Genomic DNA, 27,623 nt, shown 5'->3' on the forward strand with positions numbered 1-27,623 from the left:
TTATAATTCACACGCATCAGTCAGCATCAGTCAGCAAGAAATCTCTTAAGAAAGACAGCATCGACTACGATCACTAGATGTGCTTTAATTCTCCTAGAAAAGGATGGCAAATGAGGGAGGAGGTAACAAGTTACACAAGAAATGTACCCACTGCCTTACGTATGAAACTGTAACCCCTCTCTACATCACATTGACAATAAATACATTTTTTAAAGGGTGGCAAAAGCAGGGTGTACTCAAGAGATGAATTCTGAAATATTCTTGGTTTTAAATTTTAAATTTAGCCTAGTGATGGTGGTTCATGTCCAGAATCCTAATTATTCAGGAGGCTGAGATCTGAGGATCATGGTTCAAAGTCAGCCAGGCAAGAAAGTCTATAAGGCCCTTAGATCCAATAATCTACACACAAAAAGCTGGAAGTAGCACTGTAACTCAAATGATAGAGTACTAGCCTTGAGCAAAAAGCTCAGGGACAGAGCCCAGGATGCACACACACAAAAAAATAGAGAGTGGGGGAGGGTGGGTGAGTAAAATAAACTCTTGGCTTCCTACCCCTTCTTTGGTTTTCAGGTAGATATGTTCTAGATATTGGCTTTGAAAGGTGTTGAATACAATTAGTTTCTATTATGCATCTGTTTGATAACCTCACCATGACCAGTGCTACAAACATTTCCTTATTTCTTTGCTGCTAGTAGATGGGTTCAGACACAAACATGTGTACCAACCTACATGACACATGGAGTAAGACTGACTGGAAGGGATCTGTTCGTCCATTTACATATATAGATCTTAGACAGGAATAGATACAATTCACCTATCTAAGGCCCATCATCCCAGCATTTCATTTTACTACCTGTTTTGTATTATTCCCCTAGAATACATAAGGGACACACATGTCAAGAACATTCCTGTATTTCTTTAATTGCTGTCAAGTTCCCTCATAAATGTTAATTAAAGAGCAAATTTAAATGTTACTCAAGGACTGTGTGTCCAATGTAAAGCCTGAGTTTGCTGTGGCTTGCAAAGTTTTCTCTCTCTCCTACTACCCACTGCACCCCCCTTTAATGAGCTCACAACACACCCATGCTCATATACGTGGCACCCACAGTCCCTACACCTTCCAAATCTCCAGGCTGCTGAGTCAGGGTCAGACAGCATTGATCACAAAAAGGAAAAGACACTGGGAAGGGGAGAATGACATCAGTATTTCGGAAAGGGAGGGTGCTCAGAGGAGGCACCAAGGAATCATAATGAAGGATCAGCCTGAGACAGCTCTACTCACAAACTTCATGAAGACTTCTCAGGCTCCCCAACTATCTCCTTGCCTGCTGATCAAGACTTGAAGCCTTTGAACTGGAGATAAAGCTTCTTAGTCTCTAATTTGAGGCAAAAGCATCTCAGATAACTGAGAACAACCAAAATAAATAACACCAGATCTTTCCTAATTCTAACAGATCCAGAAGCTAAGAGCCAGAACTGAGAAGAGGAGAGGGATGTGACTTGAGACTAGGACACTAACTATACTACTATTTCCCCCCATGAGTTGTCTTCCCCAGGTTCATAAAGGACCTGAACCTTGTCTTTCTAGTGTCTGAGCAGTGGCCCCTGTCCCAGGGGACAGCCCCAAGCATCAATCATTATCTGCCCACCTCCTGTAAAATCTCACAATCAGTATCACAAGAGTACAGCCAAGCAAATAGTAAAGGACTAGTAGAGCAGATTCAAGTCTTCCTGCAGAAATGTCACTCTTTCCCCTTTCTGCTGCAATGTGTGTACCCACAAGTCAGTGAGAAAGGGCTGAGAAGCTTTAGAGCATAAGGGAACTGTGCATAGCCTTATGCAAATGAGCTGTGAGCTCCAGGAAGGCAGGGGCCAAATATACTGCTAGACCAAATCCCCAGGCCTGGCAGGGGGTGTGGCCTGTGAGTGATGGTTCAGTGAATAAAAGAAGGAAGAATAGTCAGGCAGATAGAAACAGACTGAAAAATTGCTGAGCCTGGTGGCTCACATCTGTAATCCCAGCTACTAGAGTGGTAGACGCAGGAGGAGATGGGCCTAAGAAAAGCTAGTAGGGAGCCGGCATAGCTAAAGTAGTAGAGTGCTTGTCTAGCATATGGAAGGCACTGGAGATTCAATACTTGGGGATGAGTTGGGGAAAGAACATAAGGAAGGATCCCTTAGACAATTTGAGAGGAATCGATAACCATGTCAACTTAAGCAGGTATACTAGACACCAACAACCCTGCTGCCAAGAGAGAAACTCCAGGACAAAAATCCCACTTTTCTTCTGTGGGTGTGCTATAGGCATTTGTGTGACGTTTCCATCCCAAAAACAAAACAACCCCAAGGAAATAGCCATGGGTGGTAATACACACAAACTCTTTTTAAGTGGGAAGAGCTCTATACCAGGGTCAGAAAACAACACCCTCATATGACAATGTCATGGGACCCACAGATAGATGCTGGGTGCACCCAATCTTCTCCCTTTGAAACTGCTACAGTGTTGCATTCATTATTTCAAAACAACTGTTAGGAGCTTTTTTTCCTAGTTAAGTTCATCTTTAAAGAGCTGCTCTGAACTGGGAGGAAATGAGGGAGGCCGAAATGCAGTTTAAAAAAAAATGTACTCATTACCTGACTTATGAAACTATAGACGCCCTGTACATCACATTTACAATAATTTTTTTAAGAGCTGCTCAGGAATAAAGGTCTCTTAATTCAGATTTTGATAGGATGATGTGAAGGGTACTAGTCTCATTCCCATTTCCTTTTTACATTACTAGTCCAGAATACAGCACATCTTTGGCCAGAATACAGCACATCTATGGCCACAGAAGAACAATGGAAAGGGCCAGGATTGCCACCACTCACTGCCAGGAACAACCGTAAGGAAAGAAACATTGATTACTGGCTGCTTGAGAAATCTGCAATGGGAAGAAGCTGGCAAACTTTCTCCAAGGAGCTCCATGGTACAGCACAATTCGTACTTGTTAGATACAGCTAAGATGTGGCTTGAATCTTTACAGTATTAGATAACCAAGTAAATTCAAACTATGCACGTGCACACACACAACACACACACAACACATGTATGCCACTCATACCTGACATGACTCCTATTGTTTATTTCTGTAAATAAGACACTTTGTAACTGTCCTATTAATGATTCAAACAACCACAAAAATATTCCTTGGTCTCAAAAAGCATTTAAGATCTCCAGTCAGAACTATGATCATTCACACTTTCATTTTCCTATAAGATACAACTCTTTGTTTGCCAAATCCTCTGCAAGGCCCAGGCCAGTTTACTGTACGTACTTGACCAATGAGTTGGATCAATGGATTCAGTAAGTTTACATTTTCATTTTCGTGGAGAAAAAAACTCAGGCTTCTCCCCAACAACAACAAAAGTACTATTATTTACATGTTCCAAACTCTGTTAAAAACAAACATCCAAGGGGCTACTTACTGCTGAAACTTTTTAAGCTTCAAAAATTGTAATGCTTATGCAACTCTAAAAAATATATAAATGGAAAAACAGTAGTAGTTTGTCATTTGTAGTAGTGATATAAAAATGTTCTGATGTCCATGAAGTGAATAAGTATAAAGTATTAATTGAGTACAGGCTAGACATGGTGGCACACACCTGTAATCCCATCTACTTCTCAGGAAGGCAGAGGGAGGAAGATCTTGAGTTTGTGGACCGATTGATTAGACAGACAACATTTTAAAAGGAAATGGCAAGGAGAACACAGAGAATGGTGTGTAGCTTAGTGGTAGAGCATCTAGTTCAACAAGTCTGAGACACTGAGTTTGAACTACAGTAACTCCAAAAAGAACCAACAACAACAATAACAAAAATGCAAGCACAAACAAAATGTAGCTGAAGTGGTAGAGCACTTACCTACCAAGAGTGAGGTCATGAGATTAATACCTAGTACCAGAAAATAGAACTAATACAGAACACTTGAGGATATGATGAAACCCACAAACATTATAGCTGAGATCCAGAGGATCAAGGCTCAATGCCAGCCTGGGCAGAAAAGTCTGTAGGACTCTACCTACTCCCTCCCCTAAAAAAGAAATAACAGCAAAAGACTAGGCTGAAGGTACAGCTCAGCTACAGAGCACCAACCCAGCATGCAGAAGGCCTTGAGGTCAAACCTCAGTTCCTGCAAAAAAAAGAAAAGAAAGAAACACAAGAAGAACAAATCAAAAAGACTATAAACATGGTTACCACTGGGGATAGCGAGGGAAGGAAGGAGAGAGGGAGGGAGGGAGGGAGGGAGGGAGGGAGGGAGGGAGGGAGGGAGGGAGGGAGGGAGGGAGGGAGGGAGGGAGGGAGGGAGGGAGGGAGGGAGGGAGGGAGGGAGGGAGGGCCTCCACAAGGGGGAAACATTGCTTTTAGTCAACTTTTAAATCTGTGTTAATCTCCCACATATGAAGTACAATTAAATTAACAAAGATGGAAGAGAAGAGGAGAAACTTTGTAGTTGAAGGCAAACCACAACCCTATTGAAGGATGATTAGGTGGGGAGGGAAAAGCTTCTACCAGATGCTATGAAGGCAGTATCTGACTGTGTACCCTCAGTGTCTCTCTTGGATAGGTGGGGCAGGGGTCTGGGTGTGAGCAAACAAGCCCTGAATACTTTTCAACAGGCTAGTCTTTTAGAGCAGCATAGGCAGCCAGCTATTTTAGATGTGCCACAAGCTTGTACAAACTAGCAAATTACTTGCTGAGGTGGCAACTAGGCTTCTCACTAGGGAGGAAGGCCGCACAGACACTGGGATGGGGACACATGAAAGGATCCAGTGTGGAAGAACCAGAGCTGGAGGTACAGGGTGAACTATGGTTTCCAAATCTGTTTGTGCTTTATACATGTGTATGTCCACATGTGTGTTTACATGTGCATGTGTGGGTACATTTACACTCACGTTTCCTAGATCTCCCCAATCAAATGGACCTGTTAGCTTCTACTAGTAAATGAGCAAAGACATTCTAGTAAGACATACCTTGATAGCTAAATCCATTCCCCACTCAAAAACAACAACAAAAAAAAAAAAAAAAACAAAAAAAAAAACTAGCTCTTAAGAGAAATGGCCAACTCCAGCTCTGGGGTAGGGAAGACATAAGATGTGTCTGGAACGTCTTGTCATGACAGAAACTAAGGAGATGCTTTCAAAACATTGGGAAGGGTGGAATTTGAACGACAGGCCTCCTGCCCACTTAAACTGTCAACTTGAGCACTGAAATGATTAAGTATAGTAATGATCTTAAGCCACTGAAATAATAGGGCTCTTTGAGTTCACATCTATAATAAACAGATTGGGAAGGAAAGAGAGAAAGATGGGCTCTGGCTTATGGCAGAAAGCCAAATGCCAACTGGTAAACCTGAGGAGATGCAGAGTTTGGAGATCATTTTGTAGTCATCACAGTAAAGAGTGGATTTGGGGGAGGAATGAGTGAGAATGTTGAAGGGGTAACACTGATCAAAATGCTCTGTATTCATAAACTGACTTGTTGAATGATAACTCCTTTGTACATACTTAAATTAAAAAAAAAAAAAGAATGAGGGAAGTAACACTGTGGCTCAAGTGGTAGAGCACTAGCCTTGAGCTGAAGAGCTCATGGACAGGGCCCAGACAGACCTCAGAGTTCAAGCCCCACGACCAACAAAAAATAAATAAATAAAGTCCCCCCCCCAAAAAAATGAGGAAAACTTAAAAAAAAAATGAGGACAAGGGGAAGGGGGAGGGGGGAGGGGGAGAAATGATGGAGGAGGTAACAAGGAGAACAAGAAATGTACCCACTGCCTTTCATATGAACCTGTAACCCCTCTGTATCACACTTTGACAATAAAGAAAAAAAATTAAAAAGAATGAGGACAAAAAAACATATAAAAAGTACTATCCAATAAAGATTTTTTAAAAAAGAAAGAAAGACTTGATTAGGCAAGAATCCCCAGTGAGTGCTAAGTCTAGTGGAAATTAAGATAAGGAGCAAGATTTCTAGTGTCTCCCCAAAGACTGCTTATTAGCTGTAAGAAAAAGCATAATGGCCATACAGTGGAAAAGTAAAAACAAAAAAAACAACACCTTGGCCAGGTGATCAGAAAGAAAGAGGCAGATAGACGCTGAGTGCCTCCAGATATCATAGCCCCAAAAGGACACAAAAAATACCTACATCGAATTCTGGCCAACGATGCATAACTCGAATCCAATCATGAGGAAATATTAGACAAGAACATTCTTAGGGAAAGGGGGGACAAGAGAATACCCTTTACAAATGGCAATGTCATAAAGTCAAAGGAAGGCTGTGCAAATGTTCCAGATTAAAGCAGACTAAAGAGACATTAAAACTAAATGTCGTATCTGATCCTTTATTATGCGCTGTGCTGGAGGGGAAAAAATTCTACGAAGAATATATTGCATAGTTCACAAAGCTAGCAATCAAAAGGTAAAGTATATGAAAGTATGGTGTCAATATTAACTCCCTGAAGTTTCTATTTGGTAAGGGAATATCCCTATTCACAGTAATATAGTGAGTTGATGTGAACAGAGGATATAAAGGTGTGCTTTGTGCCTAATTATTTGGGGTTTGAACTCTGGGCCTTGTACTTGCTATTGCTAGGCAGATGCTCTACCACTTTAAACCATGCAGCTGGCCCTTTTAGCTTCAGATCTTTTTCGAATAGGATCATGTGTTTATGCCTGGCTGGCCCAGACTGATTCTTCACACTTAAACATGCCTCGTAGGTAGGATTACAAGTATGTGCCACTACACAAGCTTTTTTTGTTGAGATGGAGTCTCACAACTTCTTGCCTAGGCCAGCCTCAAACTACAGTCCTCCCAATCTCCACCTTCCAAGTAGCTGTGATTACTTGCACGGGCCTCTACATCTGCCCCTTGTACTTAACCACATTCCTTTAAGTTTTCAATCATTTCTGATGGAGAGGGGGAGGGAGAGAAGGAGAGAGGGAGGGCTTTGGTAAATAATGCCAGGGCTACACTTGCAGGTTGTTTATCCAGGCTCACTCCCACTTTGTACTCTTGGCTCTATTTGTTCATCTGTAAAGTGGGATCAGGTGGCTCCAACCTCACAGATTTTGCAGAAACATAATTTAACAAACAAAAACAGTAAAACTGATTCCAGTTACATTTTCTGAGGGAAGTCATTGCACACTCTCTTTTACTGGCAACCGATTTTGCAAAATATTTAACTGCAGTAAATTTGGGTAACCTCAAAAAAAGGAATCAAGGTCACAGAACTCTCTTAACTGGTATTACTAAACAAATGTTTGCTTAAACACAATCCTCAGAGTGAGTGATGCATTCTAGGGTCATTTCATAACGCGTGTGTAGAATCTTGAATTAGAACAGCAAAAGGCTGGGTGACATTCTACAATTAGAGAGATAGAATTAATTCATTTCCCTCTCCTATTTTTCAACATTTATGCAGCAGTACTTTACTTTCTAATTTGTCAGAAGTCTGTGGTCACCCAAACATTCCTAAAAGCCTCCAAAAATTTACCTTCAGCAATGATGACCTGCAAAAGAGGAGTGAGGATAGATAGAAGCCAGGGAGGGGATATCTGTGCTTTAAAAAAACCAAGAATGGGAAACCTAAGATTTTCAACAGATGCTCTGCCAACTTCCTAGTTCAGATTTGGACCATCTCCCTCTGACTAAAGGGAAAAAGTATTTTGTTCTGGGTTTTTTGGTGCAGGTACTGGGTGGAAGGAGGGCTTGTGCCCTCATGTGTTTTTCTGTTGGTTTAGGTTTTTTTGGTGTTTTGGGTTTTTTTTTTTTTGGGGGGGGGGGCGTTGGCTCAAAGCTGGTGCTCTACTACTTGAGCCAAACCTGCTCTTCTGACTTTTTCTGTTTAATTGGAGGTGAGTCTCAAAGACTTTTCTGTCCAAGTTGGCTTCAAACCATGATCCTCAGATCTCAGCCTTCCAAGTAGCAAGAGCAACCAGTGGCAGACCAAAAACCAAGAAACGACAACAAAAAAAAATTCAATCTCATGTCCTTGCTAAATTCACACAAATTAAAGATAAGGTATTTTTTCACCAGAAGTCAAATCACCTGCCCTCCACAGTTGGCAGCCACCATACCCAAGACTTCCCTCATTAAGACAGACCAACCTGATGATTCGGACAAAGAGCAAAACCTCAGGGTGTGGCCCTTCAACTAAGAAATCAACAGTTTCAATAAGACCTCTTATTGCCCACCCTCCCACCTGTGTGGGAACAGAATGCCCATGTGGTAATAGGATGCCCATGTCCCAAGGAGGTGTTTTGTCAACATCCCTCAAAATCCACATCAAACATCCAAAACAATTAGCTCCAACAGCTAAGCAAGCAAGCAGCATCTCCCATGTTCTCATTATAGGGCCATCCTATTCAATTCCTAAGGAGAGGACAGACAAAGACAGCCCATGCAATAGGGTCTACTTCAAATTTTCTTTTTCTCTTAGAAAACAGATCTTCTTTTGTTCTGGTTAAAGCACCAATTACTCTGCTCTCTCTAACATGCAAATCAGCCACACACAAAAAATAGGGCAATATATAGCCCACTTTGGTCCCACTGCAAGTGTGAATGAAGAAAAGAAAAAGGGACAGGGAGGGAAGAGAAGGGTTGGAAAGAAAGAAAGGAGAGAAAGAAGAGGGAGAGCAGAGAGGAAAGATGAGCGATAGAGGCAAGTCCCTGGGGGTCTTCAATTCCAAGTACTTTGTGTTCAGATAAAGCTCTTTTCAAAGAGCTTTTTTGTATTATCTGTGCAGGTGCCCACAAGCGGTGATTTTGCCATTATCCAAAAAAATAAAGCCAGAAAAGAAAAAGCACATTAAAGTGTACAATAAATACAAGCAAGAAAAGCGAAAGTGGCCAACAAAGCTATTTACCCAAAGCTCCTACTTGCTATAAACACTCTCCCAAAAAGTAATGCCACTGGCTTCATGAAGCACCAGGGGAAGAGAATGGGGGAAAGGAAGAAGGCTCTCTCTGGAAGGCAGACAACAGGAGCCTCTAGCCCTCTTGCCTGGCTATAGATGCTGCAGAGTTCTCAGGCAGGTGGCTGGGTAAGAACCAACCCAGGAAACCTATCAGCTCCATTTCATGTTCAGACACTCCAGGTGCTTGCTTTGGTTTGGTTTTCACATTCTTTTGTGAAGCTTACTTCATTTCCATCTACATACATTATTAGCTTTTCTTTTTAAATGCAGGTGGGTATGTGGAAGGGCATATCCCAGGTCCTCTCAGCTGCAAAGGAAGCAGAAGACAAGTACTTCTCAGACTTCCCTGAGCACCTGCCAGACCACCGGAGGAAATGCAAAACTGACTCCAAGGTCTGCCTGCACGCCTGCACTTCTTCTACACTGCCAACAAGCTCCCAAGCTCACCTAAAGATGCCATTGTCACCTTCTCCAAACCTTTGACTCTAGTTTCCACACCCTTTCAGACTCTGACCTGACTTCATTTACATTCCTCACCCAAACTGGTCCCTGTTCTCAGGGATGGAGCCCCCTCTCAGCACATTCCTACGCTAAAATATCCACCAGTTATCTCACACCAGGAGTGGAATAGGCACCACTCAAATGTCCAAACAAGATAGAGATTTAGAGAAGAATGTTAAATCCAATTCACAGGTGACCCTGTATTCCTGCTGAAGCTCCCTCCAGGGATACAGATACAAGGCTTTAAGCAAGAAGGAGCAGCCAAGATGGGGCAGAACATGACCAGAGATGGGGCCTCCTAATTTGTGACACACAGAAGAGACCACCACAAAGGAGACAGTTTGGTGCCTCAAAAAGCTCAGCGCACACACACTCAAACCCACATGGTCCCCAGTTAGAACAAATATTAAGTCTCTAATCAGGACTCAACTATCTACGTGATAACATCCACCACAGAAAGTCCCTCTCCTGTCACCCACCCTAGGCCTGGCTAGGAAGACTTCTATGGTGAAATGATAGCCACGATGAGGGGGATCCCCATGTTTTTCCTTTGGCCTTGGCCTCTTTCAATGGAGGCTGCTAAGCCAAGTCCCTCTGTTTCTCATGCCCCATCCTGGCTCCAGGGGAAAAAATGAAAGAAACATTTGCTGGGGTCTTATGTATGCCAGCACCAGATCTATTACATTTCATCTCATCTAGACCTCCCTACAGTGTAGAACCTATTCCTCCTTTGGCAGGAGAGGAAATGGAGATGCTAAAGGTGACCTTTGGGTAGTGCTGGCAAGTTACAGCACTACAATGCAGACGGCAGGGTAGCGGCTGGCAGGTAGACCTGGGGGTCAACTCCACAGGTTTGCATCATGGCTCATCACTTGCTAGCTGCACAGATCTAAGCCCTTTTTATGTCTAGTAAAAAGAGGTAAGAATGGTATCTTTCTCAAAGAGCTGTTGCGAGGATCCACTGAGACATCCTGGAGAAAAGGTGAGCCAGCCTAGAGCAAAGGGTCAAAAGAGGTTGGTTTATCACACAAACTGCAGAGCTGGAACTCACATCTGAACTAGGTGGGGCATGTTCTAACACCCCAGTTATTCAAGAGTCACAAAGGTTGATAGCTGTAAAGGGCACGCCCCATTCCGGTTCTCTGCAGGACCTTCACAGGGCCACCACCCAGAGGTCCTACGGAAGCAACCTTAGCTGGGGAACCCCTTAGCAGAGACCGTGGCCCAGAACACACACTGAGCACAGACCATGGGAAGCTGGAAATGTGGAAAGGTGTCATAAAGTAAGTCCAAGGATCCTTCAGGGGCAACGGAGTGTCACTGGTGGGTAGGAAAACACAAACAGCCCCACTACACACAGGGAGTGGAGCACTTACTCTTCCATATTCCCTCAGGAGAAAGGATCAGCATTGTGGTGGAGTCCAAAGACAAAGACAGAGAACAATGAGTGAGGATCAAAGGAAACCACACCTGGCCACCAACCCCAATGCCACAGCAGGTCCACAGAGCATTAGACACTGGGGCAGGAAGAGAGGGGAAGAGGAGCAGAGCACACCAAACTAGCCCATCCTTAAACCACAAGAGGAAAGAATCACACACGTGGAGATGGAAGCTGAGGCTAGTTATTGTCGATCAAACAGGGAACGATGGAAATGAACTTGACTCTTCAAGTGTGTATGTAAGATGTGTGGAAAACTAGTTGGCTTTTAAGACAATCCTGAATCCATTCCTGAGACAATGACCTAAACCTGCCGACCCCCTGGAGGCTGCCCAAAAGCGAAGACACTGCTGAAGGACAGCAGATGCCTGCCTGGCTCGCTTGGTTTGCACATGCCTCCCCCAGGAGCTCTACGTGATGGACAGTTCTAAGGAATACCCTATAATCAGCATTTATGCCATTTGTCTCTTTGATACATCAAATGCAGATATTTGCATCATTTATTTTAACGTGAGTGATTTTTTTTTTTCTTCTGGAAACCACAAAGAAAGTCTGATCCCAGTCTACCCCTCCTCCCTCTTCTTTAAAGCTTGAGAACTTAAGCCTGGCAACCCTGACAGGCCACACGGATCTGGAAAGATCTTCAGAAGCCATTGCATTAGAGTACAAATAAAGGACTCTCCCAGGCAAAGAAGCCAAAGAAGACAAAGGGAAGCTAACAAGCAGGCCCTGGTCACCTGAGATGAAAAGGAAGGAAGAGGAGAGAAGAGGAGGGAGGAAAGAAAGGAGGGGGGGCAGGGCATAGTCAGAACTGATAAAGAACTGCTGTATCGCTTACCTTTTTTCTGTGATAGAACTCAGGCATGCAGGCTTGAGTAAAAGCCTGTGCAGGAGGAAGAGAGGTTTTAGTGAGGCCTACAGGAGGGCTGGCTGTCCTGAATCAGTGGATTAACATCAGCCTGGTCCACGACACAGACCAACTATAAGTTATGCAGCTTCCAGGTCCCTGAGCAAGTGGGACGCAACAAGTCAGCACAGGGCCTGCCAGGCTACTTACTACTTATCCTTTATTTATGCTCTCAACGACACCTGGGCAGAAATATGGACATACAACAGCCACGTACCCTATATTTTACCGCCAGTGAACTCTAGAAGCATTATCTTCCCAGCCTTTCCTTCTTTTGCTAAGTAAAGTCAGCTCTGTGGCTGAGAGCCTGCTCTGTACGTGTGTGCTCTGTGCCCCAGGCCTTGTGCACAGTACACTGCACATCTGTTCTCATTAGTTTCCCCAACTCCCAATGGCAGTGTACCATCTCCACTTGTTGGAGGGCCAAGGTGTGACTAGAAGTGGGGGAACACAACTAGAAAGAAGCTGGAACCCAGACTCCCCCTAGTCCTTGTTAACAGGTGTGTCCTTGCTCTGAATCTTCTTTACACACCATTATGGTGAGCCTCAGGTCTAGCTGAGGCCAGTTTTCCTCTGGGTATTTTGCTTTCCTTTCACATTCATTTATTGAACACCTACTATAGGCACAACAGCGTGCAGGACACTGACAATACAGCAGGAACGAGACCAGTAAAGTGGCTAAGAGGATCAAAATAAACATAGCCATCTGTGGGCTCCTTCTTATGCAGGAGTTCACACATGTAGACTCGGCCAGTTCCTGTGCAGCAGTGTGGAGAGGCAGGCTCTAAACTCTCCTCATTTCTCTTAACTCAGAATGGGCACCCCTTCCAATTTTCCTCCCCCAAAAGCCTTGACATAGGAATGGCAGCAGAGGACACTCTTCCTTGCAAAATGGACCTCTCATACAGTGACTACACATAGATCTGGAAATCCTGCAAGGGCACAATCTTGCCCTAGTTTCCTCCATTCCACACAACAGGTGGGTCTAGGGCAGGCCTTTCTCCAACCTGTTACCAGAGCAAACAAAACTCCAAACTCTGGTCAACATTTAGCCTCAGTACCTCTTCCCACAAGAGTGCCCAACTCTGGCCTACATACCACAATGATTGCAAGTCTGCTCTCTTGGGCATAAGAATATCCTGAGGCCACCTTCACTATGTCCAGCTCTCGGCCATCCAAATTAACAGCCATCTAATCTACCCAATCCAAGCCTTCTCGAACATACAACCTCCTTAAAGGGGCTCCTAAGAAAAATGCCCAGAGCATGACATCATGCCATCATCATACTATGACATTAGCAGTTTGAGTGCAGAACTTCTATCCAGAAGACTTACAGGCAACAAATGGAACCAAAGTCTCTAACAAAAGTAATCCATCTTGTAGTTTATGAGAAACCAAAAGATACTAATTACCTCAATTATCAACTCTTACAACTACCAAGTATATATCCACATGTTGCAAATTAAAAAAAAAAAACTTGGACAAAAATAATTTGTGGCAAAATCAGGAGCCAAACTCAGGTCCTATAGAGTGAAGCTGCACCCTTTACTCTCTGCCTGCCCTGTGTTTTTATCTTGTATGGAACGGAACTGAACTTCTGCATACCTTGCTTTTGGTAGGAAAGTGAATTTAAGATTTTTCCATATTTTACAAGGGATTCTGGTATGTTACACAACAACTAGAAAAAATGTTGCTAAAATCATCTAGTGATGTGGAAATTATTACAAAGTACCATTCAATAAAGACACTGAAAAAAAAAGAAATGTACATAAATACAAGCACTACAGAGTGATTCCAATTCTGGGTTTTTTTTCCAATTGTGTTTTAAAATATATATGTGAACACAAAAATAAAAACATACCAGAGCATTAATTTTTGTGTTTTTTTTAAATCTTCTGGAAGAAGCAGACATTCCTTTTCTAATTTAGAAAAAAAATATTAATAACCTTTACCCCTGAAAAGAAAGGAGCCACTGTTCTGGCTGCCTGGCAATACACCAACTCACGACATGGAGCAGGGGCCCCCAACCCAAGTCACTGCCTGGCTAAGGGTTCAGCAGTGGTGCCAACACCAGTCGCTCATCACCAAGGTGGTAAACACAACAGCAAACACTGCCAGGGATCCTAGCTGTCCTGGAGCCCTGCGGCTAGCTGGCGACACAGAGACAAGAAAGAGCTTTTCCAGCAAGAAGCCAGGCTCAGATGAGTCCAGACCCATGGGCAGGAGGCAGAGGAAAGAGTTTAATGGGTCAAGAATAGAGGCTGAGGCAAAAGGAATCTCAAGAAAAGGAGATGGTTTTTCAGTGTGGACCCTACCAATGCCATCAAATAGTAGCAGTGAAATTAGACCCCAGAGAGGTTCCTGGGATCAATCCAGACTACAACACTGGAAAAACATAAGCAATGCTGTGGGTCCCTAGAAGAAAACAAGAATGATTCTCATCTGGGATGGTGTCCTAGCCTGTCAATACTGGCTTCTGTGTAACTTGTAGTTAAATTAGCTACTCTCACCTGAAAATCTAGATTATAGTGCCAAACTTAGGAGAGACTAAGAGCCAATGGTGGGGTGTCAAGCTCTGGGGGAAGACAACTGCGTTTTTGTATGATCTCTAGAGAGGCCCCATGAGCTGGGAAGCAAATTCTGTAGTCCATGAAGACCTCAAATAGCTGTGGGCTAGAACCTCAGCCTCCAGATAGAACCTGAACCTTCTAGCTAAAACATCCACTCCCTCCTGCCCTTGGCTACTGGGTAAGAAACATTTGCTGTTTTAGGTTGTCAAATTTTAGGCTATAATTGTTATACAGCAGTAACTATCAGAAGATGCAGTGCTTAATTATTTTTCTTATTGTTCTTTAAAAAAAAAAGAAACCTCACTATTAAACATATGCAAATTAAATGCATCTAAACTTGGTGAGTATTAAAGTTAACCATAACTAAAGAGAAGAGTATATTTCTGAAAGCTGGAAGAGGGCAGAGGTCGTGGCTCATGTCCGTAATACTTAGCAACTCAAGAGGTTGAGATCTGTGGATTGAGGTTCAAAGCCAGCTGGGCAGTCTGTGAGACTCTTATCTCTAATGAACCACCAAAAAGCTGGAAATGGACATGTAGCTCAAGTGACTGAGCACAAATCTTGAGCAAAAAAAAAACTAAGGGACAGCATCCAAACACTGAGTTCAAGCCCCAGTAATGGCACCAAAAAACAAAAAACAACAACAAAAACAGATGGTAGATAGAATCTGGTCCATGAGTCCCTGATACATTTGATTAATAAAGCTTATGTTCATGCAAATGCAAGGCACTATAAAATAAATATAATATCTGCTAGCTTTCAAATACAAGATATCATACAGTAATATAAAAACAACTTATACTACATGTATATAAAATATTGTAATGAAACCCATTATTTTGTTTGGTTTTTTGGCAGTCCTGGGGCTTGGACTCAGGGCCTGAGCACTGTCCCTGGCTTCTTTTTGCTCAAGGCTAGCACTCTACCACTTGAGCCACAGCGCCACTTGCAGCTTTTTCTATATATGTGGTGCTGAGGAATCAAACCCAGGGCTTCATGTATATGAGGCGAGCACTTTTACCACTAGGCCATATTCCCAGCCCGAAACCCATCATTTTGTATAAAAACTATGGATAAAATGGGGAGATGGACTGACACTACAGCTCTGGGCTACACTGAAATGCTAGTGAACAGCACAAGGAACCAGGATGACCAAGAGGTAAGGCTCAGGGATTCTAAGCACCAAGAAGATGCTCAGTTGACTGTTGTAAATAGGGTAGTGCCTGGCTTACTTCCTATCCCTGAGGACTGGGTCATGTCCAAGATTCTAATGAGTCCCATCTCTGCTAGGATAGTATCACCAAGTCATGATGTTACTCACCTAAGAAGACAATTTAGCAACTCACACTTGCTGACCTTTCAAAAAAAAATGCAGATGGGGGTTGAATAGAGGTCAAATAAATCTAGAGAAGAGCTCTGATGGATTCTTATGGAATCCAAAGAACAGTCACGAAAACAAATACGTGCAGCTTCAGCCCCAGCAGCCAGCAAGCAGATGAGGACTGCGCTTCAACTACCAAGAACAAAGGATAACTACAGGGCATCCATTAAAAAAAAAAAAAAATCACTGGCCCAAGACTTTCTGCTTTAATTACTGCTAAATTCCTAGCTGGGTGTCTCCTACCAGCCTTAGCTTGTTACCTTTCCCAAGCACTTTTGCCGTGCTCAGCCCACTAGAGGAAACATTTAAGGGTGCTGCTTTCCTGAACCCTGCCAGGCCCTGGGACTGTAGTACCTCAGTCCTCAAGAAGAGCCTTTCCTTGATCTTCTGGTAAAGTGTGCCAAACTTACAGGACAAATTGTTGTTTTTTTCTTTCTTACTTAAAAGAAAAGTTTTTTTAAGGTAAGAATCATACATTATCTATGTCCAGAAAAAGTTGACTTGGCAGATGAAGAATTTTAGTCTGCAATATCAGGTGTAGGTGGCTCACACCTATAATTCTAGCTACTCAGGAAGCTGAGATCTGAAGGTTATAGTTCAAAGCCAGCCCAGACAGAAAAATCCTCTGAGAATCTTATGCACACCTGACTGGAAGTAGCAAAAAAAAAAAAAAAAGCTGAAAGTACAGGTGTGATTCAAGTGGTAGGGTACCAGCCTTGAACAAAACTAAGAACCAGTGCCCAGGCCCTCCATCTAAGTCCCAGTATTGGCACACATACACCCACACCCACACATAAAACCATACCAGTTCCTCAAAAGAGAATGAAACTAAATTCCCACAGGAAAAAATACAATGAAGTAGTGGAGGAAATTCATTTCTGATTTTAAAATTAAGGCTGTAATATTAAAGGCAACTCAAAAGAAAACAATTCCATAAAACACAAGTTGTGACACTGCTGAGTGGATAGCCTTCCAGTGAGATGCTGCTTTTCTGGAGTAAAGTTTAACAAGGAGAGAACAACAGGAAACATGCTCTTTGTCAACAGGCAGATCCTTGGGTGGCTGACAGGCTCTCTGCTGTAAGATAGCCACGGGGGCACAGGACACTGGCATAGGTGAATACAGAGGAGGGTCACACACCCTTTCACATGTTCAGGTATCCTCTAGACTCTTTGGGTGTCACTGGAGATGACAGAAAGTGAAATCCTGGGCAGCCAGTCCACAATTCAGTCCCAATGTGGCTCACCTGTGAGACTGTCATTCCCAGAGTCTCTTTTTTGGCATCCTGCTGCCCTCCAAGAGAACAAAAGCAGAGGTCTGCATGTGGCTAATGGTTCATCACAAAACCCAGTGGCAACCCAGCTGCACAGACTGCACAGTATGTTCTGGATTGGTTCAAAGAAGTTTCATTATTTAGTTTGAGCCACTCTGGAACACAACAGAAGAAAACCTCTTTGGGCAAGGCAAGGAATATAATCTGATCCTTCCTCTGACCAAAAACAGAAATCAAAGTCTTGTTCAAGGTCACATGCACCAGAAACTTGAACTTCAGGGCCCCATCCCAGCCAGTTTTTCTTCTACCACACTGGGATGCTCCCCTCAAATAGAATGAAACTCTGTATTCTGGAACTGTCCATTGCCCTGCATACTCTACAGCCTGTAGATGGGGGGAGGGGGGGGAAGCCTAGGCTTAAGGATCATGCAGGTATCCTTTATATGTTTACCACTCAAGACTTAGAGGCTTTGGGGGGAGGAGGTGAGATGAGAGACAGTGCTGTGTTTTACATTCCCTAGACCCCCAACCAATAGTAAGCAGCAGCCTAAATGCCCAGCACCACGGAGTCCCTCTGGATGAGATGTCTTCTGTCCAGTTTGCTGACTGAAGGAAGTTGGAAACCCTACCATCCGTTCTCCCCAGTCATTATTCAACAACAAATAGGAGCTGGGCTGGGGATATGGCCTAGTGGCAAGAGCGCTTGCCTCGTATACTTGAAGCCCTGGGTTCGATTCCCCAGCACCACATATACAGAAAATGGCCAGAAGTGGCGCTGTGACTCAAGTGGCAGAGTGCTAGCCTTGAGCAAAGAGAAGCCAGGGACAGTGCTCAGGCCCTGAGTCCAAGGCCCAGGACTGGCAAAAAAAAAAAAAAAAAGTAAACAAATAGGAGCTATATTTAGAACTATTTCCATGAAGGCACCATAGGCAAAGGCCACCAACTTCTGAGACGAGGAAAGGTTAACTAAGGCTATCAGACATCTCCCCTTCCCCAAAAAAATACAAAAAAAAAAAAAAAAAACCCTTTCAATAGGTAAGTTTCATTTTTGCATTTGTCTGTTTAACACAGCTCCTAATTTTATAAATGGGCCTTAAAATTAACAGGACAGAAGTTTTCCCAAGAGCCTCTGTCCACTCTGCAGAATTATGTAACCCAGAAAACCAGGATTCTGATTTAATTAAGCTCTCCACAGTCTTCTGGCTGAGATGGAGTCACTGTGTACCTTGGCCCCTGGTAAGGGACTCAAACAAAGAAAAAGGGTACAAAAGGAAAGATGAGCACTTTTTCACTCATGTAAATAAGTCTTTGAGAAAACCTCTTCACTCCTTCAGTGACCCTCCTCCTCTTGGTAAAACCTCACCGAGCTGGGCTAGAAATTACACATTTCTGACTTTAAGCTTGTCCATAATGGAAGTTTGCATACATCTCTCACATAGGGGTACTGTTAAAAGGAATCAGATAATTTACTGAACATTCTGACTTTCAAGGACAGAACATGCTCTTGGGAATGCAAAATATCACCATTTACCCTTTAAAAAAAAAAAAGTGCTTGTCTTTTACAATCAAGCCAAAGGAAATACGGCTTTTTCCAAAGGTAGTTGGAAGTGCTGAAAACCTCTTCTAATTATCCTATTTTTGAAAAATGTGGAACTGTTTTACAGAGAGAAGCTCAAGGCCTGGAACAAATTTCTGGGAGGTGAACTAAGCCATGTTCCCAGCATCCTGCAGTTACCTGGGCATGGGGGCCCCACCCACAGGAGATATAATCACACATGAATTTTAATTAAAAAGTTTACATACAATCTGTCCTTTTGCTCTGCACCTCTATGAGCTTTGGTAGACAAAACTATGGGTTGTCTATTTTAATCATTATAGTAGAGGCAGCTTTTTGGTCTTGCTGCAAAAAATAAGCAACTGGGAAGGAGATATGGTATGTATCTTTCTGTACAGGACGAAACATTTGCCCTTGGCCTCTATGTGTGCCTGCCTATAAGCTCAAGGTCTAAGTGGTTAGTGCTTTCCCTCTCCACCTGTGACCAGCCTTTCCCTGGGACATGTCAGGTGTCTTCTCTCTCACTATACCAAAGCACTGGACTGGAGGGGGCATGTGCAAGGAACACATGTTTTGCTTATTAATTTTTTTAAAAAAATTGTATTCTCAGCGAGGTTTATATTCTCTCTAAGCAAAATACAGGGGAGTCAGAGGTAATGTAACTACTTTTTGATGACAAAATCTTCCCAAATGGCAATACTGGCTCCTTTCCATACATATATCCATCCATCTACCAAATTATTGAGTTCTCTCTCTTTCTAGGTTTTCCAATGTGAATACAGACATCATTTTCTATCTACTTTCCTTTTTGAAAAAATCTGGATCCCATTTATATGTTTAGATCACATTATAAAATAATAATCCAGCCTGGAAAGCCCAACGAAGTTTTCTAACTGGATCTAGCACCATCCATCCTACTTTCCATGCCACTGCCCCACCTCCATGTCCACTGGGGCAGCAGCACCTTTAAGAGCTGAAGAAGGATCCTAGAAGAAGGCTCATTCAGCTTAGCCTCTGTGGCTGGACAGCTCAGCCATGGGTTCAGCTTGGCCAGTAAGAAGTATGATAATAATGATCCTTGAAGAGTCCTTTTCTTTTCTTTTTTTTTTAAATTAAATTTTATTGACAAGGTGTTGTGCAAAGGGGGTACAGTTACATAATAAGGCAGTGAATACATTTCTTGTGATATCTTACACACTCATTTTTCTTTCCCTTCCCTAGATCAGGTAGGCATATATACAATATCCAGTGTACCAAAAACATATACAGTAACCATGTAGGGTACACCACAGGAAATTTACCTAGAACTTTAAAGATAACATCAACAGTCAAATCCTCCTGTGTCCTTCTCTTGGAGTTGTTTTTGCTTACCTCGTCTTATATGATCATGTTTACATAGCTGTTGAGCTATTGTGATCCACTGATAGGTTTATTCTAGACCTTTTTATGTTTAGTAGTTGTTTGGTTTCAGATACATAATGTAAGGTCGCTGACCCAAACGTGGAAATACCATGTGAAAAGAAGTTTGTTGTTTTGCAGACCTGGTCTCTACTGTCCTCTTCCCTCCCTAACAGTCATGTATCAAGGAAACCATGCCCCTTTGTTCTCTGTGTTCTAGGCTTGTCTCACTCAACATTATTTATTCAAGCTCTGACCATTTCCCTGCAAATACCAATATTTTATCATTTCTAATCACTATGTAGTATTCCATTGTATATAGGTACCACATTTTTTGAATCCATTCATCTGTAGTGGGGCATCTGGGATGTTTCCATATTTTGGCTATTGTGAATTGTGCAGCGATAAACATGGATGTGCAAATGTCTTTATGATATCTTGAGACCTGTCATTCAGGATAGATGCCTAGGAGTTTTTTCTTTTCTTTTGTCCATCATGGGGCTTGAACTCGGGGGCCTGGGCGCTGTCCTTGAGCTCTTTTGCTCAAGGCTAGCACTCTAGTATTTTTGAGCCACAGCGAAACTTCCAGTTTTCTGATGGGTAATTGGAGATAAGTCTCATAGACTTTCCTGCTTGGACTGGCTTTGAATTGTAATCTTCAGATCTCAGCCTCCTGAGTAGCTAGAGTTACAGTTGTGAACCACCAGCACCTGGTGAAGAATCCTTTTCTTAAAAAAGAAAACAGCTAGGCACGAGTGGCTCACATGCTGAATTGAAACCTCTTTGTAAAACTACTTAAAGATAATAAAAATTTTAGTTAGGCAAGGCACTAGTGAGTCACACCTGTAATCCTAGCTACTCAAAGAGGCTGACACCTGAGAATTATGGTTCAAAGCCAGCCTGGACAGGAAAGTCTATAAAACTCTTACCTCCAATTAACTACCAAAAATCTGAAAGTGGAGCTATGACTCAAGTGGTAGACCAAAAGTGGTAGAGCAAAATTGCTCAAGGACAGTGTCCATGCCCAGAGTTCAAGACCCAGGATTGGCAGAAGAAAGGGAGGGAGGGAGGGGGAGATGTGAGATGAGGGATGTGAGGTGAAGGAGGGATGTGAGGGAGAGGAGGCCAGGCTCTGGTGGGTCATACCTGTAATCCTAGCTATTCAGGAGGCTAAGATCTGAGGTCCCTAGTTCAAAGCCAGGCCATGCAGGAAAGTTCCTAAGACTCAACTCCAATTAATCACCAGAAAATTGGAAGTGGATCTGTGGCTCAAAGTGGTAGAGTGCTACTTGAGCTAAAGAGCTCAGGTATAGTGCCCTGGCCCTGAGTTCAAGCCCCATGATTGATTTGAGAGAGGGGGGGGGGGGGGAAGAAGAAAAGAGAAGAAAGAAGAGGGGAAAAAAGAGACTATAAACTCACTTGTTTGAACAGCTGAGTCAAAATTCTGTGCTTGTTTTTTTGGAGAGAAAGAAAGAGAAGGACAAAAGGCGGATGTTGGTACATTTTGCTGGCTTCAGTGGCTGAAGTTTAGTTATTTCACTGATAACCCCCACCTGGAGCTCCCCCGTGATGCCACGAAGAAGGCCTGTGTTGAAAAGAACACTTCCAGTGTCAGACATCAAATCACAAGTCAGGTGGTCGGTTGGCCAGCTTACCAAGAGTCAGGTTTCCACAGTCAAGCTGAAACCACAGAGCCTCTGCCCTCATTCCAGGTGCTGGCAGGGGAAAAAGCACCACTGAGGACTCTTAGGTTTGGTTATGTGCTACATACATAGGCTGTGTGACCTAAGCCTAGTCACTAGACCTCTCTGCGCCTCAGGTTTGCCAGGATGAGACACACAAGGCCAGGACTGCCATTGCAAAGTTTGTTTCTGTAAGCACTAAGTTCTACTTGGAACTCTGAAACCCTCATGGGAGAACATTCCTTAACTCTCACATTTGATCATTTTATCAAATGATTAAAATTTCTCTGTTGTGAGCAACACTGTCCCAGCTCAGACAGCAAGACCATACAGCAGCCACTGCAGTGGGGTAGGATAGCTTCCAGGTCCACCAAGTGCAACCTATGCATTCCTTCTCTGGGACAGTAGCTGGCAGTTAACACTCAAGCTTCCTGAATTCAAATCTCATGCTCTATTTCCAGGCACCAGCATCTTCCCATCCTCTATACCATTTAGAGGACTGATGTGAGGAGTAAATGAGTGCAAATAGGCAAAGCTTTCAGAATGGAGCCTGGCACACAGTGAGCGCTTAATAGCATTAATAAGTGTGGGCTATTATTATCCAGTCATCCAACCAAGTCTTACAGGGTATTTGTTCTCCCAGTGCCAGTTACTCCTGAAGACTCCAAGGAAACACAAAAATATTGCCGAGGACATGGTCCAAGGCCCTTACTGTCTAGTGGGAAGGGGCCAAGTCGAGCCAATAAATAGAAGCCTGTGATCCCTAATCCAAGGCCCCTGGGCCAAATGTCTTGGTGTTAGAAGTTTCTGACTTCACACAAATAATAGGGTGTGTGATATTATTAGAGCACACATATCTCCCTACTCTGACCACCTGGGCTCAAAAATATTAGGATTTCCTCAGCAAGTCACACTAAGTGAGATCAAGATCTTCAGGGCCTCAAGATCGATAAAGCAGGGCAGACTTTTGCAGCCAAATGAGTTATAAAAGCACCTTTTGGGTTTCAGAACATTCTGGATATCAGAATTGCAGGTAAGGGTCTGGAGCTATGGAACATGAGTTCAAAGTAGAGGTGACAGGAAGGGCATAGTTCAAGTAGGGTGACAGGAAGGCTGAGACTTGAAAGAGAACCAGGAGGGCCTGGGAATGTGGCTTAGTGGTAGAGCCCAGCATACATGAAGCCCTGGGTTCAATTCCTTAGTACCTCATAAACAGAAAAGGCCAGAAGTGATGCTGTGACTTAAGTGTTCTATAGAGTGCTAGCCTTCAGCAAAAGAAGCTCAAGGACAGCATCCAGGTCATAAGTTCAAGCCCAAGGACTGGCAAAAAAAAAAAAAAGAAAAGAAAAGAAGGAAGGGGAAGGGGAAGGGGAAGGGGAAGGGAAGGGAAGCAGGAGACATAGGAACTAGGCACTAAAGCCACAGTGAAGAATCTCCACCTGGTGCAGGCTGTGCAGGTCCTTGAAGAAGCAGCAGAATAGTGTGATCAGACATGCATTCTCATGAAATCCCTCCAGGCAGCCTGCCTGGTAAACGGAAAGGAAGGGGAAGAGAGGGTAGTAGCATTAGGGTAGGAGAACCATGAATAGTCAAAGAAGGAGATGAAGACAAAACTAACTCAAGCAGCAGAGAGACACCATCTCACACCAGTGTGGCACACAGCTGCACCTGCATCAAAGTGCTAAGAATGGGTGCTGAAGGGCAGCCACACCCATGTAGGACAATGCTCTCACTCATTCCCTTCACCCTTTCTTTGAGGCATCACATAACAACAGGGCTAGTGAAGCAGCTTTAGACCATGAGCAGTGGTAACATCCCCTTGTTCTTGCCAACCTCCCCTTCATCTCCTCCAGGTGGGTCAGCAAAGTACTGATCAGGTATATGTGGCCCGGGTTAGTCCCAGTGAGTCCAAACAGTGGGCCAGAGAGATAGGGACAGCAGCTATCACACATCCTCCTGAGCCATAAGGCCAACAAAAGTAGCAGGAGAAACTGGAGGACAAAGATGAGGAGGTGCAGACTACAGTGGTGTTGGACTCAACACAGTTCATTCATGAGGATCTACAACCATGCAACTTAGAAATGGACACAACTCCCCAGTTAAGACACAGTCAAAGTGAAACAAAATGCCAGCAAGATAGAGCCACCAACCCAAGGCCAAAGGGAGCAACCACTTGAGAGACTCAGAGCAGCTTCTGCCACTGGCATCCCCCAAGAAAAACCAAAGGTTGAAAAAGAAATGTGGACAACTGCACTGGACAAAGGGAACCGCAAGTGACCAGGTAGAGTATGACTAGCAAGACTCAAAGACTCCCAAGACCTCAGACTCTACCCACAAAACTCCTGACCCTTAAACAGACAAGTTCCTCTTATCATCATCTAACAATACCCCCGAACAGAACAGCTGGAGCATAATTACCTGGTAAATTGAACCATCACCAAAAAGAAAGCCATCTCGCAAGAACCCGTGGGAAGAACACTCAGCACAGAGCAGTAGGAGATGAGGGCAATGAGGAAATGATGAATTCATGCAAGAATCCACAAACTTTGCAACTAGGAAGCACTTCTGCTGTGAACTGCCATGCACCGCCCAGGTGGAACATTGTGTGTGTCACCTGCCTTGCTCTGCCCACATCAGACAACTGGGGACAAGCCCCTCCCACTGTGGCCACAGGGCACTGGCTTGAGCAACTTAGAGCCCCGACTCAAATCTGGTACTGCCAGGGGAACAGGGGCAAGCACCTCTCACTAAGAATGAGCACTCCACAGAGGGGGCTAGGGGAAGGGGCAGCAGAGGCCTCCCCTGGCCTTGAGGAACTTGAATTTTAGCAAGCACCTGACAAATGTCCAGCTGGCTTCTGTGGATCCCTGGACACTCACTGAGAGCAGGGAAAAGACAAACCACTTCCCAGGCATCGTGGATCTCCAGAAGTCCATGGCAAAAATAGTACTCTCCATTCAGTCTTCAAAAGGTAACCAAAATAATAGCACATGCACTCATCACCCAGTGCTGTGGATTACCAACTCACGACCTTCCTTCATCTATGCTCCTTCTTCCTTCCCCATCTCTGAATTATTCTAACCAGCTGATTTCCCCAACAAAACACAACACCCAAGTCCCCAACAACCTTTGCCCCCAGCCAGGCACCCCTCACATATTTACCTGATAGTGCTCCAAGTGTCAAAATAATGCAGAGATTTGTAATCAGCACAAGTGGGTTCTTCCACAGGAAAGGGGAATGGGGGAAGGGATAAGAAGGTCCAAGGCACCTCCCCCATGGCCAAGCCCTCAAGCACAGCCCCTCACACCAACAGTCAGGCACAAACCTGACAGCCTGGAATGTGGTTTGTTGCTTATGTTTGATTAAAGGTTGGTTTATATTTCTTCAGGGAGTTTTTATTTCTGCGCTGTTATTTCACCCCTAAAATTTAGTGTCTGAATCCTTCCTCCCTGTTTGAATCAACGCACCTCCTTCTCTCCTGTCTGAGAATGGTCAAAAGGAGTTTCCATTGTCACTAACCTAAATTTCCACTTTAATAACAGGAACAAATTTTATTTTCTTGCTCCTTCCTGAGACAGGAATAAACTTTTCCAAAAAGTTGTACCAATCAGAATCAGAGCCAAACCTGGACCACAAAACAACAGAAGATACCTGAAGAGACATCTGCATCCTGCCTTGGGGAGCAAAGGAGCTACTACTGGCTCTCAAAACCACACATAGACATTTATTTGTTCCACTTCCACAAATTAAGCATTCAGAGTAATACAGGCGCAGCTTTGTGCAGACCCTGTCCCTACCCTAGGGAAGTCACAGGTTCCTCAGGTAAACAGATAGAAGGAGCTATATAAGATTGCCTCCCTCGATGGCCAGGAACTTTATGGCCTCATCCAGGAGAAAGCTCAGCGTGACTCTAGTGTAACAAAGTTCTCTGTTGCCACAAAGGCCAGGGTGTTTCCAGAACTAATATTTAGATGGAATGCTGGAGTGCTGGGATATCACAGAAGGCAGGGGTGGGGCTTCCTGTGATTGCTCTTTTCTCTTCTGGTTCTGATGTAATGCTCTGAGCCAGCCATCTTGCCAAGCCAGGGAAAAGACAGCTCCCAAAGTGTTCAGAATTACCATCTCTATCTGCTTGTTGGTGGCCTAGTGATGACTAAGAGATCAGGCCTCAGAAGCCCTGACAGAAGGTGCAACATGAGCACAGAGGCCTCAGAAACTAGAAGAGGAACCCTCTGAGTTGGATTTTTCCCAGCTGCTCTGGCCAAACCATGTACAAAGTAGAGTTCATCGAGAAGCTGCTAGAACCACCCCCAATCAGGCTCCATATCCATGATGTCCCAGAGTAATAAGACAACGGGGTGTTCTTATTCCCTCCTCACCCTGGCCCAGGTGAGCAATGTAGTCTGGGTGAGAGCCAGGAAAGACTGAGAGACGAGGACAGACTGAAAGTCAGCTTAGATGTTTACCTCCATCTCCATCACATAATTAGCAACATATACCTCTGTGCCCAAGTTCTCTCTGCCTCTCCCTCCCTGCAGGAGTCCCTTCTTAGCTGCAAAGGCAGAAAGAATCTGCTGAGTGCTTCCTTCTTTCTGCACATTAAGGTAAGGTCTCGAGGCATCCTGCAACCAGCCTGCCTATTTCAATGAGAAGAAGGCAAAGAGGAGAGCTTAGGACTCAGAATTCTGGGAGAATTATTCATCCCCATTGGGCATCACTCAGCTCTTTGATGAGACTCTAAGGATAGGAACCTATGACCCTCCCCAACTGTCTCAAAATATTGCCTCCAAGCGCTGTGCAAACTGGCAGAGAACATCTAACGGGGCCTCCCCCTTGGGTCTTCTCCCTGGAGGATCCCCAAAACAGCCCAGCATGCCTAACCATCCTATTATCCTTCTACAAATTGGCTCGTACCTCAAAGAGGCCAGACATCACCTCTGCCCCAATTCAAGTCCCCACATGAAGGACTAAATAAAAGTACTTCCCTCATCCAGAGAGTCAAAAACCAACCATTCCCCAACCCAGCAGCACAGCCAACCACCCATAGAGATCGTCCTCCATCCAAGATGTCTTTCTAACCCTCTCAGAAAGACACTACAAGCAAGTATTGAACAAGGAAGCAGACTGCAAGTGTTCACAATTGCCCTCAAGTCGCAAAGAGTAATTGTGTTGCTTTCGATCAGAACACAGTTCAGCAGCAAGTATCCAGAAAACTCTCAGGCGGCAGCCTACTGACCACTCAAAACAAGAAGGCATTGTCATTGTACAGAGCTGAGAATGACACAATGCACAGGGAAGGACTGGCGGGAAGGGGCAGGAGGACTCTAACTGCCAACTCACTTGAGGCTGGCAATGCCAAGAAATAATCCTGAGGTTCCAGAGCTATAAGCCCCTCTCTGGAAAAGGAGGCTCTGGGAAGAGCACATTAGTGATGTGAGCCAGCTCTGTCACTTACCAATAGTGTCTACAGAGGTGAGCTAAGTTTACTTTGCCAGCAGACATGGAATTAAAAAAAAAACCAAAAAAAAAAAAAACCTCTGAACCAACAGGATTTTATTTTATTTAAAACTGCACTGAGGGCTGGGGATATAGCCTAGTGGCAAGAGTGCCTGCCTCGGATACACGAGGCCCTAGGTTCGATTCCCCAGCACCACATATACAGAAAACGGCCAGAAGCGGTGCTGTGGCTCAAGTGGCAGAGTGCTAGCCTTGAGCAAAGAGAAGCCAGGGACAGTGCTCAGGCCCTGAGTCCAAGGCCCAGGACTGGCCAAAAAAAAAAAAAAAAAAAAAAAACTGCACTGAGAAAATGTAACAAAGCAATTGCACAAAATGGGCCAACAGAACACAAGATTTTTATCAACAGTTACTACCATACTGATTGAATGTAAGGCCTTATAGATTTTAAGTTTCCCTGCTGTAACCCAATGCACCACCCACTTGGGAGATGTGCCCTGATTTTCTAG

At 43.9% G+C, this 27,623-nt stretch overlaps 1 protein-coding gene across 12 annotated transcripts in view; it reads right to left on the reverse strand.

Moving 5' to 3' along the window:
- The window catches only part of Msi2 (musashi RNA binding protein 2), a 369,528-nt gene that overhangs the window by 282,703 nt on the left and 59,202 nt on the right, over positions 1–27,623 (reverse strand). For 8 of the 12 annotated variants that reach the window (XM_048365273.1, XM_048365277.1, XM_048365278.1 and 5 more), the window contains exon 6: positions 11,732–11,776. The exons of the other annotated variants lie outside the window; for them this stretch is intronic. In XM_048365273.1, coding sequence (XP_048221230.1) covers positions 11,732–11,776 — 45 coding nt within the window. The remainder of the gene's footprint in view (positions 1–11,731; positions 11,777–27,623) is intronic. 12 annotated transcript variants of the gene reach the window in all.

Source organism: Perognathus longimembris, chromosome 17 (assembly GCF_023159225.1).
Source record: "Perognathus longimembris pacificus isolate PPM17 chromosome 17, ASM2315922v1, whole genome shotgun sequence".
Classification (NCBI taxonomy): Eukaryota; Metazoa; Chordata; class Mammalia; order Rodentia; family Heteromyidae; genus Perognathus; species Perognathus longimembris.